Source organism: Drosophila kikkawai, chromosome 2R (genome assembly GCF_030179895.1).
Source record: "Drosophila kikkawai strain 14028-0561.14 chromosome 2R, DkikHiC1v2, whole genome shotgun sequence".
NCBI lineage: Eukaryota > Metazoa > Arthropoda > Insecta > Diptera > Drosophilidae > Drosophila > Drosophila kikkawai.
This window is the reverse complement of record NC_091729.1, coordinates 27,706,755-27,718,676: the sequence shown is the minus strand read 5'-3', so window position 1 is coordinate 27,718,676 and position 11,922 is coordinate 27,706,755. Positions and strand designations below refer to the sequence as shown.

Below are 11,922 nucleotides of genomic sequence, written 5' to 3'. Positions count from 1 at the left end.
CCCTTTTTTATTATTTATAATTAGGTTACGGGCGGTTGAAAAAAAGCTGTATATAAAAAAAGCTTAAAAAATCGATGCGAAAAATTGTTAATAATGGGCTCCCAAACATATGACGCCACAGCTCCCGTTCTAACCGGAATCGGGTACCCCTAAAGGCACGTTCCTCTATCAGTAATGATGATGATGCTTCTCCCCTATATAGTATACGAAACGATTAGTCACAGGCTGGGATCAGAAGCTATGCCTTATACTATACGAAAGTCACGGCTGAATTTGTTTATTCTTATCACCTTAAAGCGTAAAAAATTCGGTTAGGTTGGACATACCAGACATAGCCTGTGGAAATCTGTCTGGATTTCGATTTGAGAAAAGGCGATAAGCTGAGGAATCTAAAATTCGATGGCTTTATGGCCAGGCTCACAAGTGAGAGCTAGATCTAAGCCGAGGGCGAACGTCTCTTGCAGCAAGTTCGACCAACTTGTGGTCTTTATCTTATCAGGCCAGAGAACACGTTCACAAAAAATATATGTATATACGCCGTACTACGCTTACTATATCTACATATAGAATAATAATAACAATGCGCCAAAAAAGAAACCATGCGGCCGTCAAGTGTTTACAGTTTGTTTTGCTTTTTTCGTCACAAGAAAAAAAGCAAGTAAAAGAGGGCAAAAAAGACCCTATCACAAAACCCAGACCCCCTCACTATATAGAAAAATTTTTACTACGAAGGTTTTTACAACTCTGATAAGTACGCTTTCTTTGAGAAATATTTTTGTGTGTTTAAATATTTGCTTGGGAATTTCGGTTGCAAAGAAAAAGACGATGCACCTGACCTATAGGCTCTCGGCATTTCTTGTTTTATTGATGTTGTCATCTGTGAGCTTAAAGTTTCGTAAATAAAACCAACAAAACACACCCACTTTTGGCTGTACAACAAAAATAAAACATAATTGGTATAGAAAGTTAAGCTTTTCAGGAGAAAAAAATGGCTTTGGTTAGTGCTAATCAGCTTGGCATTTGATTTATCTTTTCTCGTTTATTGTCTTGGTGATTTATTGGCCAAGCAGCTATCGACCATCGTCTATCGTCTATCGGTAATCAAATATTTACAGTAATGTAAAACTAGCTTTTATGGAAGTATAATTCCTTGATAAGTTAACTGATCGATTTCGATATCAGATGTGTTGGCCATTTAAGCCCACAATTTAGTGCGAATGGAAAATGAAACAGAGCCTCCCATTGCTTTTCCAGTTGCGTCTCAGGTGCTAGGCAATTATAACTTACTTCCAGAAAAAAGGTGTCATATTTGAGTAGCCGCCGTCGTCGTCGTTTGAGTCGGCACAGTCCCTAGACAAATTCAGTCGCTGCACTTGCCTTGTGTTTGCCTTAAACTTGCCAGCGTCTCATTGATTTCGTCGCCAGTCGCAGCCGCAGTCTGTTGACACTTTGGGAAAGTTGCTGAATATAGGTAGGTATATATATATATATATATAGGTATAGGAAAAAAAGAGTGCCGTATATATATTCGACTGCCACTTAAGTAGCCCAAAAGGGCGCAAAAGCGGCTTATCACCTCTGACGGGTGCAGCTGTCCCGGCTGGCTGAAATCGTATTAGATACAACCCCTCTATTAATATATATATAAATAAGTAAAAAAAATACTTGACATGTCTGGGTAAATTAAGTAATCTCGTATAAGTCTGCTATAATGGACTTATTAATAAAATTACCTCTTAAACCTTATCGGTTTTGAACCTGAAATCACTTGAAAGCCACTTTGAATGTTGAGTTAATATATATGGAAGGTGTTATTAATTTTTAAAGGGCCTAAATAAGGTTTAAAGTACAAAAAGATAATTATTTTATGTTTTTAAATATATAATTTAGCTTATTATATTTTTAAAACATTATTACTCAAAATATAATTAGTAAAAATTTATTAGAATATAAAACGATTCGAAATAAATTATTAGAAATATATTTAAATACAACACATCCTCGAATAATTCTAAAATATTCTTAAAAATATTAAAATATAGTTAAATTCCCTCTTGTTTCTTACTGAAGCTCTTAGTCTATTTCTAAATTTTTCTCTGTGCCTTCAAAAGGTGAGAGGAGCGTCCTGTGCTAATGAGTTCAGATTTGTGTGTTGTCACGACAGCATTTCATGAGTTTTAGCATTTCTCCTCCACCTTCACAGACCAGCCTTGACACTGCGCTGCCAAGAATTATTATTCCAACATCAAATGATTCGCTCTTCTCTGTCTATATATCTACTGAACAGTCTGAAAACAACATTAGCTTATCGCGGGAGTACACTGAACTCTCACGGATACCCATTCCCATATTTCGCTATAACAGTATTTGTGTATAGAGGTTCTGTGTGTGTTTTTTTTTTTTTTATTTGGGGCGTTGCTTTGGCGGCTTGGCTGGGCAAGTTCAAGAGGCCGAAAGGGAGGGCCATCTTAGTGCCAAAAGTATGCAAAGTTTTTTGACTTAAGACTCTTAATTAAAGCAGAGGAAAATTATGGAAAACTTATTTAGAAAATGAAGGGAAATTAATTTTTTTTAACTTTGAGATTTGCGAGTTGTACACTAAAATTGTTTTATTAATTTTTTCAAATAATTTTCTGTCACTTATTCATTAATTCCCTCTCAATCTGTCCAACTCTTAATGGTATTTGCATATTGTTCTACTTCTCGAGTCGCATTAAAGCGCATACTTCACATTGCCAGCTCGAAACCGAAACCAAAACCCAAGCCAAATCAACACCCACTGCCTGTTGCAGTTTAACTGAATAAAAATATAAATATTTATACATATATAGAACATAATGCCCACCAGCTCGGCGCCGTCTTACAGGAAAAAAATATACATATGTAAAAAAAATCACAATGGCAACTCAAAACCCAAACTGGCAACTGTCAAAGTCATAGAGTGTGTGTGTTTTATATATCTGTGTGTGTGTTTATACATCCCTTTTTTCAGTTGGAACTTCATTAAGTCGGCTGCAGTTGCAGCCGGTAGAAAAGCCAGGGGTTCCAGGGAATGAGGGTGGGTTCGGGGCTCCGGAAAAGCGCAAGGTGGATGATGATGATGCAAGAGGAGTATTAAGTAACAACCAACCCAGCCAACCCTTAAAACAAAAGCAACACAAATTGCATTTGCGGCTGGAAAAATACATATATATGTATATATGCTTTATAGGAGAAAAAAAAGAATAAATACCGAATTTTCACACTTACTTTTACCATGACACGTGGCCATACAGGACCTTAATTGCATGATGGATTACCCTTTGGGCCACGTGCCGGCAATCAGGAGTGAATGTTGTGTATTATCACTTTATGGCTATATCTTCTGGCAAATCTCCCCTGTCGGCCTGTACTGCCAATTCATTTTCGCGGCCTAATCTAATCACAGTCACATTCCACAGATGCCAATATGTATTTTTTGTATAAATATATACAAATATATATACATATTTAGAGTGTTTGGAAGCAACAAGTGTTAAAGTCCAGATGCCAACACGTGCTCTCCAGTCAAAGAGCCAAACTAGTTTGCATTTGAATTGAAATCCGAATTAAATCAAACGAAAAATTAAAGCAAATTTAAATGGGAGATTTATAAGAGTATTAAGAGTGCATTATGCAACTATATTAGTTTATTAAAAGCCTGGACATTTATACTGATTAGATTGAGTAGTATTCGAAACGAGTTTTTACTGTCCTGAAGTTACTCAATGAATGAAATATATATATTCCAAGCTCCTCTTTCGGGGTGGTCTCTTGTAGTCACGTAGGCTAAGCAAATCTTCTAACAAAACTATTGTTTGTACTTTATATATATATATATTTCTGGTATATATAGCTATTCATTATTCAGGGCATACACCCAACGATAGATTGGGGGGACCCTTTATTTTTTCGGTAGGAGCTGAGACCCTTGGTGGCTCCGTTCTGGAAGCTCCTGTCTGCATACCAAATAAGGTAATTATGAGTCGCAGAAGCGAACAAAAGTGAAGCACAGACAGAGGAGGCTACTCCCCATATAGAACGAGATATATCGAGTTACATACATGGGAAATCTCTCTCTCTTTGGCACAGCCAGAAAATGTGCCTAATATGATATTTATAGCAAAAGCTGAGTCATAGCTTAGAACGATTTTATATTAGGTCATATAATAAAGTCAGACTTGGCTTAGTTTATCTTAAAATTAAAACAGGAAATATTAAGTGAGTCAGGGGTTAGCTTAAGACTGTTTATGATTTATACATTATTAGTAATTTCATTAATTTCTTACTTTAACATTTCCAATTCTTAAAAATATGATTGATTTTTAATAATTTATTACAAATAATATTATATTAGTAATTTCATTCATTCCTTCTTAGAAATTCTTAAGCTTCATAAAAATGATGTATTATTAAGAAAATTTATTTATATATGTTTTTCTTAGAAATATCTAAGCCTCATAAATGTGATTTATTCAATATTTAATTACCTTTTTAACAGTTTTTTATAAATAGAATATTAATATTACTTAAATTATATACTATCTTAGAAATTTCTATATCTCATAAAATAATTTCTTCCTGTGCATAACCGCGTGGCCCTTTATGTCTGGTCTTAGAGAACTTTTAAAAGTTTTTGGTTTCAATTTCAGTTGTGCCTTTTGTTGCGGTTGCCAGCCCACGAAACTAACTCAAAACTCTACCTAAGCTATTGCCAAAAAATTCCAGAATTGTCGTCTATTGATCACCTTTCGGGAAAGCTGTGCAAAAGTGTATTGAGAACTTCAGCTAAAAATAAATTGCTTCAAGTCTGAAACCATTTAATTGGAATATTTGGCCTGCAAGTGTGCGTCTGCACATTTCAAATGAACTTTATTGTCTGCTGTGAAATTGAAAAATGATAAAAATCGCACGCCATCAGGCATTTTTGCAGATTTCTTTTAGCTTTATTTATTATTTTTTTGTATTTTTTTCGGGACTGCCCACTGCGAGGACAGATGCTTAAGGTTAGGGTTAAGGACTCAGAGGACCAACCTCCTAAGGCTGCCTTTAGCTTTTGACTCTCGTTTGGCTGTATTGATTTCTTCAGCTTTGGATTCTTTCTGCGTTTTCACTTTTCATAAAAAATAAAAAAGAAGGCAGAGACCTTCGTCTCAAGAAACTACCCTTCTTGGGGTCTTGAGTTCTGTTTTTTGTTCGCTTCTTTGCTGCTTTTTTGTAGTTCAGTTCAGTTCAGTGCTAAGCTGAAATCAATGACCTTTGTGGGCCCGGGGATTAGTAGTTGGTCGTGAAATGGAATATGTATAGTCTAAGGAAAGCAAAAACATATATATATGGCAAGAATCGATAAAATAAAATAAAAGAAAAATACTTAAACAAAACTATACAACTAGATTTTTCTTTAGCCTTTTCCGAGTGGCCACTTGTGGGGTGACATTGAGCCAGGAAGGGCTCTTGATGAATATTCAGGGAATATCTTTCGTTGTTTAAATTTTTTTGTTCAGATTTTTGTTTAATCAATTTTTTCCAGAGAGCTCACGATCAGTAAAATGACTTAATTGTTGTTCAAGACGGAAGTTCGAAGCAAAACAAAAAACAAAACGAATAAAGTTGAAAACAAATCAATAAACTCAATAATAATCATTAATAATCTGTAAGACTTATGCAAATTTTTTTTTTTTTGAATCATCACACTTGAGTCTTTTATAGTTGTTTTGTTTGAATAACTAACTGAATAATAATAAAAATACTCATCGTTTTCGTATTACTTGCAGGTTACTACAGTTCACGCTGCCCAATGTCAGGACTATTTTTATACTGATGGTGAGTAATATTATATTTAAAAATAATAAAATAATAAGATTTACTAGTAAATATTTTGGGAAATCCCCCTTAACAGAATATGTACCTCCCCAAAAAGCCTTGATCCAGTTTTTGGCTGGGCAAAAACCATCTGGAGATCTTCAATCTTGATCTCCAATCTCCATCCCAAAGCTGACTCGTTTTCAACACTCTGAATATAATTATCTTGAGAAATGTCAAAATATTTTTTATTCGTTCCAAAAGATAGAGTGTGGGGGGTTTGGAGTCGAGTGTGTTTGATATGGGAAGCGTGTGTGTACATTGGAGTGGCTCTCGGCTCTCCTCTTCCACTTGAGGGCGGCCCATAAAAAAATAATAATAATTATTATTATGATTATGATTGTTACACATACACGACGCGTCATTGAACTGTGCTTTGGAAAAGGTCGGCCTGGCATTCCAAAACTATATTTTTTTCTGATCAGTGCAAACAGAAGGTCTAGCCCTCATCTATCTCTTGTCAATTCGAAAGTCTTACAACTTAGATGAAAAAAAAAAAAAAAAAAAAAAAAAACAGAAGATGGTGAATGTTTCTTACCGATAAATCTGCAACTTGTAGCTATCGCTTACCAAAAAGCCCTCTTAAGCCCTCAGCTAAAGTCCAGCGTTATTTTTGGCAATTACCCCGAAAATAGCCTATGCTGGTTATGGGTCTTCCTTGGTGCCGTGTGGCTATATGATGTATGAGCCTGTTTTGGAATCTAAGCCCTGATAAATACTCGATTTGCACTCGCCACGCTCTCTCTATATATATACTATATATGTCATTTTTCTGGCCCATTGGCTTGTTTTGCTGATTTTGCATATATTCTTTATCTCTGAATAATAATTGTGATATGGGAGGTAATAGTCCAAAAATTCGTTCAAAAACGTGCCATTGAAGAGGTAAGAAGCATGCGATAGACACGTGTCGGGTGGTGAAATATAATTAAGGCTGATCAGACTTTGTACTTTAATATTTCTAGAAAATATAAGACAATTTTAAGACCTATAAAAGTAAAGAAAATAATGTTTAAAAAATTTCTAAAAATATTAGAACACTTTTAAAGGCCTATCAAGGTAAAGCAAATATTAAAAGAAAATTTTTAAAAATTATAAAAACATTCTTAAGACCTATAAAACAAAACAAAAAATATATAAAAACTGTATAGAAATATTAGAACACTCGAAAATATCGATATGATTCAGGATTTACCAGGCTACAAACTCCAGTCATAAACTCAGACCCCTTAATAATTTTTTCAACTATTTATAAACCCCCTTTTGATCTCTACAAAACTCCTCTTGATCTCTACAAAACTCCAGTTAGAACTTTAATCCCCTCTCTGAAAAATCCAGATTCTTTCCTGCAATTCCCAAGCAATTAAATTTCGTAATAGGACAGTTTCCCCCCCGCAAGATTTTCATTTAACCCAATCTACATGCATGGGAACTCTCTCACTGCAGTATCTGCCGAATGTCAAAGCTTAGGACAACATCCCATTGAGAAACCAATTACCTGGACTACCATAACACGGCCAAATGGCCCACACACCAGTTGGCCAACTTTGACCATAAAATTCTCGGTGTCGCATGTGCTTCAGGGCTTCGGCTTCAGGCGGCGTAATAAAAAGCTCATCGTATTAATGGAAATTTATGTGGCAAAAAGAAAAGGGTTTCGAGCTGTTCTGTTCTGGGCAGGATTAGTCGCCAGATGTGGCTTTAATGCAGATGAATTGGCCATTAATCGTAGTGTTTTTTTTTTCTCTTTTTTGCAGATTGTTGTGGTTGCCTTTGCGATGCAAACATGCGCCGAGAAAAAAGGCTATGTTTTAACTCTGAAGGACCACAGCAACCGTGCGATGCACATCAATTCGCACGGCAAAGTGAGCGCCGAGGACATCTCGCTGGCACGTAAGTGTTCTATAATATTTTATATATCTTATAAAGACCCCGATCTGAACCGAACCGAGAGAGCTCTTACTCATGCGAACTGGCGTTCATCAATTACCATTGGCATTTAAATTAAATTGGCATTTATACAAGCAGATATAGATGGGTATGTTTGGATATACAGGAAAGACTCTTTAAAGATGAACAAATATTAAAAAATATTTAAATATTTAAAAATATTCAAAATTAATTTAAATGAAATTTTAACAATCAGTTTTGTTTTTATAAGACTCTTCATTATTTTTGTATTAATTCTAATTTAAAGTCTTTGAAATATTTACTATTTTGTTTCAGCTGTTTTAATTATTTTTAAAGTCAGTGTGAACTTGTTTTGAATTAAATTATTTGTATTAACTTAATTTGATTAATTTTAGGACATTTTCCTTTAAAAAGTTAAAATTTCTCTTAAAATCCCCTTTATTTACTCCCATCTGTACATTTTGAACTCTGTCTGGGTCTGGGTCTTCGACTGTGGCTGTGCATATTGTGTGCTTAATTAAATTATTGGTAATTTAATATTTGATTGATGTTATGAACCGCCAAGCGGCGGCGGCGCCCATTGCGGTTTCGCTTTTGTTTTGTTTGCTCGCCCGGCTCGCTTGCTCTTAATTTATTCGGAATTCATTTGCTGCTGCTGCGGTTTCTTCCAAGCCTCTGAAGCTCCGAAGTTCAGGAGCAGCCCTCGTCAGTCCATTGTGGGTTGACGGGTGAGCGAAAGTGACAAGATCAGGCGCCGCATTGCGTCACAGATAAGTCAAGGGACACACACGTGAAACGCAATCCCGGCTGCCTTTATGCGTAAATTAAAACCCAATTCAAGAAAATAGGAAATAAATTCTCAGTTTGGTATTTTATCTTATCAGTCGACGGGGCAGGTGATACTAAATAGTGGAGGGTTATATATATACAAATAATACACCTACCTGTATGATCGATTTGCTGCAGTGAAGGTCTTCCCCTCGAAATCCCCAAAATCGAGAACCGAATTATCAGGCTTAGGTCTAGCATTTCAGGGTTAAACCCTTTTTCAGCTAAGATCGAGTTCAACGACTCAGCAGCGCCGGTAATTGACTTAGTTGATTTATTGATTTCATTAAATGTTTCACACAGACTTCACACCTAGTATTCTAGCCATTCTAATCAAAAAGCCCCTAGCCTGGCCCCTTCATAACTTTATCAAAAACCTTTCAATTAATTGGGTTATCTGTATGGGCCTCAAGTGGGCTCCAGTTCCAGTTCCATTAAATATTTACACAATACCCAGTACCACACGCACTTTGTTTGTTTGCCAATAATTAATTAATTTTTTTGGATTTTGTTCTCTGTTTCTAGAGTTCTTCACAATGGACAGTGTCGGCGATGTTATGGATTTTATGGATTTCAGAATCACCATCTATGCCGGGGATGTCAACTACTTTCTGTGCTTTCATCAAGGCAGACTTGTTGGAAAGGTGAGTTTGTTTGTGGATATTAAATTAAATTTAATAGGAGTAGAGTATTTTTCAAGAGATTTTGCAGTAAAAGAGCCTTTGGAGGATTTTCTAACTCTTTTATGATTATTTAAATTTTGAAATAGCTTCTAACAAGTTTACCTTTTCCTTTATTTTTATAAAAATATAAAAAATAAATAAAAATATTATTAGTATTAAAAAATTAAAAAAAAAAAAAAGCCATCCACTAACTTAATTTCCTTCCCAATTTCTTTTTCGTTTCCATTCAATTCCTTTAGAGAAACGCCACAAAGGACTGCCACTTCAGGGAGTCAATGGTTAATGGCCATCACCAGTATACCCATGCCTACAATCCAGTGCTGCATGTTGGCTTCAAGCACAACTTTCGCCCAGTTGGCCCCAAGGATTTGGCCAAGCCTCATGTGATGAAAAAGGCCACCTTCTTTTTCTTTAGCCTTGACGAGGAGAAATTCCGCAGATTATTGCGTCATCTTAAAAATCATACTGAGAAAACCAAGACCATAAAAACAACAAGAACTACATCAACAACATCCACAACAACAACAACAACAAAACCACCCAGTACTACCACAAAAACACCAACCACAACACCAACACCAATAACCACAACAACATTGAGCCCAGTGGCGGGCACAAAACGCACGCGTTCAAAATCGCGTCGCCCAACAAGTATTAATAGCGATAGCATACCCAGCGAGAGCCGGAGCCAGAGCAATAGCCTTAAGTCCTACAATCAAGCCAATAGCAACAACGACGAAGATGAAGATTTGCTGCAGCAGCAGAAGATCCTGCAGCGGAACCGGAAGCAGCACAGGCTAAAGAAGCAGCAGCAGCAAGAGCGTCGCCACAAGCACCGTCAGCAGGGATCCCGGCGCACAGTGGGCCTAATGGCTCAGCCGCAGCCCAAAAATCTAGAGGTGCGTCATCATCACAAGAATGCCACCATAATGGAGCGTCGCCGCCGTCGTCGTTTGGAGCGGCAGCAACACAAGCTGCAGCGTGAGCTTTGGGAGCGGGAGCAGCAAGAGCATGAGCGGGAGGAGCATCATTTGCCCAAGGCCGCCACCTCGTCGGCCTCGAGCTCCTCCTCCTCCTCCTCCTCGACGGCCACATCGACGGCACTGACAGCCACGGCTGCTTCCTTGGCGCCCAGCGCCTTCAATTTGGTGGCCATTGTGGCCGCCAGTCGTCGCAAGCGAGACAGGCGAAAACGCTCGGCAGCGGTGGCCAGCAGCAGCAAGAGTGGTGGAGCCTCCCAGCCACCCCCTGCTGCCGATATGCAACTGGTGGAACTACCCTCGCAGCGGCAGCAGCCACAAAACACTGAATACTCAAAACCCTATGTTAATAGTAACTTAAACAACCCACTAAACAGTAGTAATAGCATTAATGTTAATCATGCAATACCTGCCTTGCCAAAAAACTACAACTACTTGTACAGTAACGAGCATTATAATTTGAATACTAAAAGTAGCACGACTGATTCTAGTAGTTTAGAGACTAGCACTAAGTTCGATAGTCCAAATAGCCATAGCCATAGCCATAGCCATAGCAATAGCCATAGCGATAGCCATAGCCACAGCGCGTTCAATCAGAATATTGACAATAATCTTAAGCAATTAAACGATCGAATTGAGGAGGTGCCCGAAGCAGGTGAGAGGGAGATGAAGGTGGAAATGGAGATGAAGATGCAGATGAAGTTACAGGAGACAGCGAGCGAGGATGCTGTTGTGGAGAATCGCAATCATATTGATGCTAATAATATAATCGACGATACGAACGATGAGGAGCACGAGGAGCTGATTCTAAATAAACTTTTTCGTGGCCTACAGGAGTTGCAACAGCAACAGCAACAACAGCAGCAGCAACAACCTAATATTGATAATCATAACGAGAATATTAATGTTGTTAACAATAATCAGAATCATAATGATAATGGGCTGCTGACAAATAATAACCATAATAGTAATTACAATGAGCAATTTGCGAATGACGATGAAATGATACGAATTCAAAATAATAAATATGAAACACATATAGTACAATACAAACATGTGGTATTTATTTCGAAAAATTAAATAGTTTGGGAAGGGTTTTCGAAAGTTTTGAAAATTTGAAGGGAATTTTCCGAGCATTATGGGAATTTAATTGGATTAATTGAAATTTTCTACTTGATTGGATTTATTTGAGATAAATTAAAAGTTTTTTTTTGGGGGTTATCGATGAAATCATGGTCTGTTGTCTATTTTAAAATATTTAAGAATTTATAGTATTTTTTTTTGGCCAAGAGTAAACCAATTTGGTTGCCTGAGGCAGATCATGCTTATGAAATTTAATACTTCTACATATTTTCTGTAGGAAATCAAGGTTTATAATGGACTTCATTAAGGTTTCATATTCATGTTCTATTTGGATTGTTACATAAAAAACTTATACATTTTTAGCACATTTTTATTAACGGACAAAACTACCAATACTTTTAATATATTTTTTTAAAAACTGATGGCTTGATTAAACCCAATTTGCTCTAGAATTTATTTTAAAGTTACATTAAAACCTCCTAAAATTCCTCATAAAACAATTAAAATTAAAATAATATCTTTATAAAATCCCCCAAGAAACGAGACAATTTCCAAAT

At 36.6% G+C, this 11,922-nt stretch overlaps 1 protein-coding gene across 1 annotated transcript; it reads left to right on the top strand.

Annotated features, from left to right (window-relative positions):
- The first annotated feature begins 1,452 nt into the window (after positions 1 to 1,452).
- On the top strand, positions 1,453 to 11,362 carry pyr (pyramus). Its single transcript, XM_070284418.1, has 5 exons — positions 1,453 to 1,471; positions 5,793 to 5,841; positions 7,638 to 7,773; positions 9,145 to 9,263; positions 9,542 to 11,362. Exons 2-5 carry the CDS (start codon positions 5,839 to 5,841, stop codon positions 11,360 to 11,362), a joined length of 2,079 nt encoding a protein of 692 aa, XP_070140519.1. The 5' UTR covers positions 1,453 to 1,471; positions 5,793 to 5,838.
- Positions 11,363 to 11,922: the final 560 nt, after the last annotated feature.

What these genes read in the sequence shown, in the direction of transcription:
- pyr (XM_070284418.1), top strand. An exon ending in CGAGGACATCTCGCTGGCAC is followed by an intron (nt 7,774 to 9,144) that starts GTAAGTGTTCTA and finishes CTCTGTTTCTAG; the next exon opens with AGTTCTTCACAATGGACAGT. An exon ending in AAGGCAGACTTGTTGGAAAG is followed by an intron (nt 9,264 to 9,541) that starts GTGAGTTTGTTT and finishes CAATTCCTTTAG; the next exon opens with AGAAACGCCACAAAGGACTG.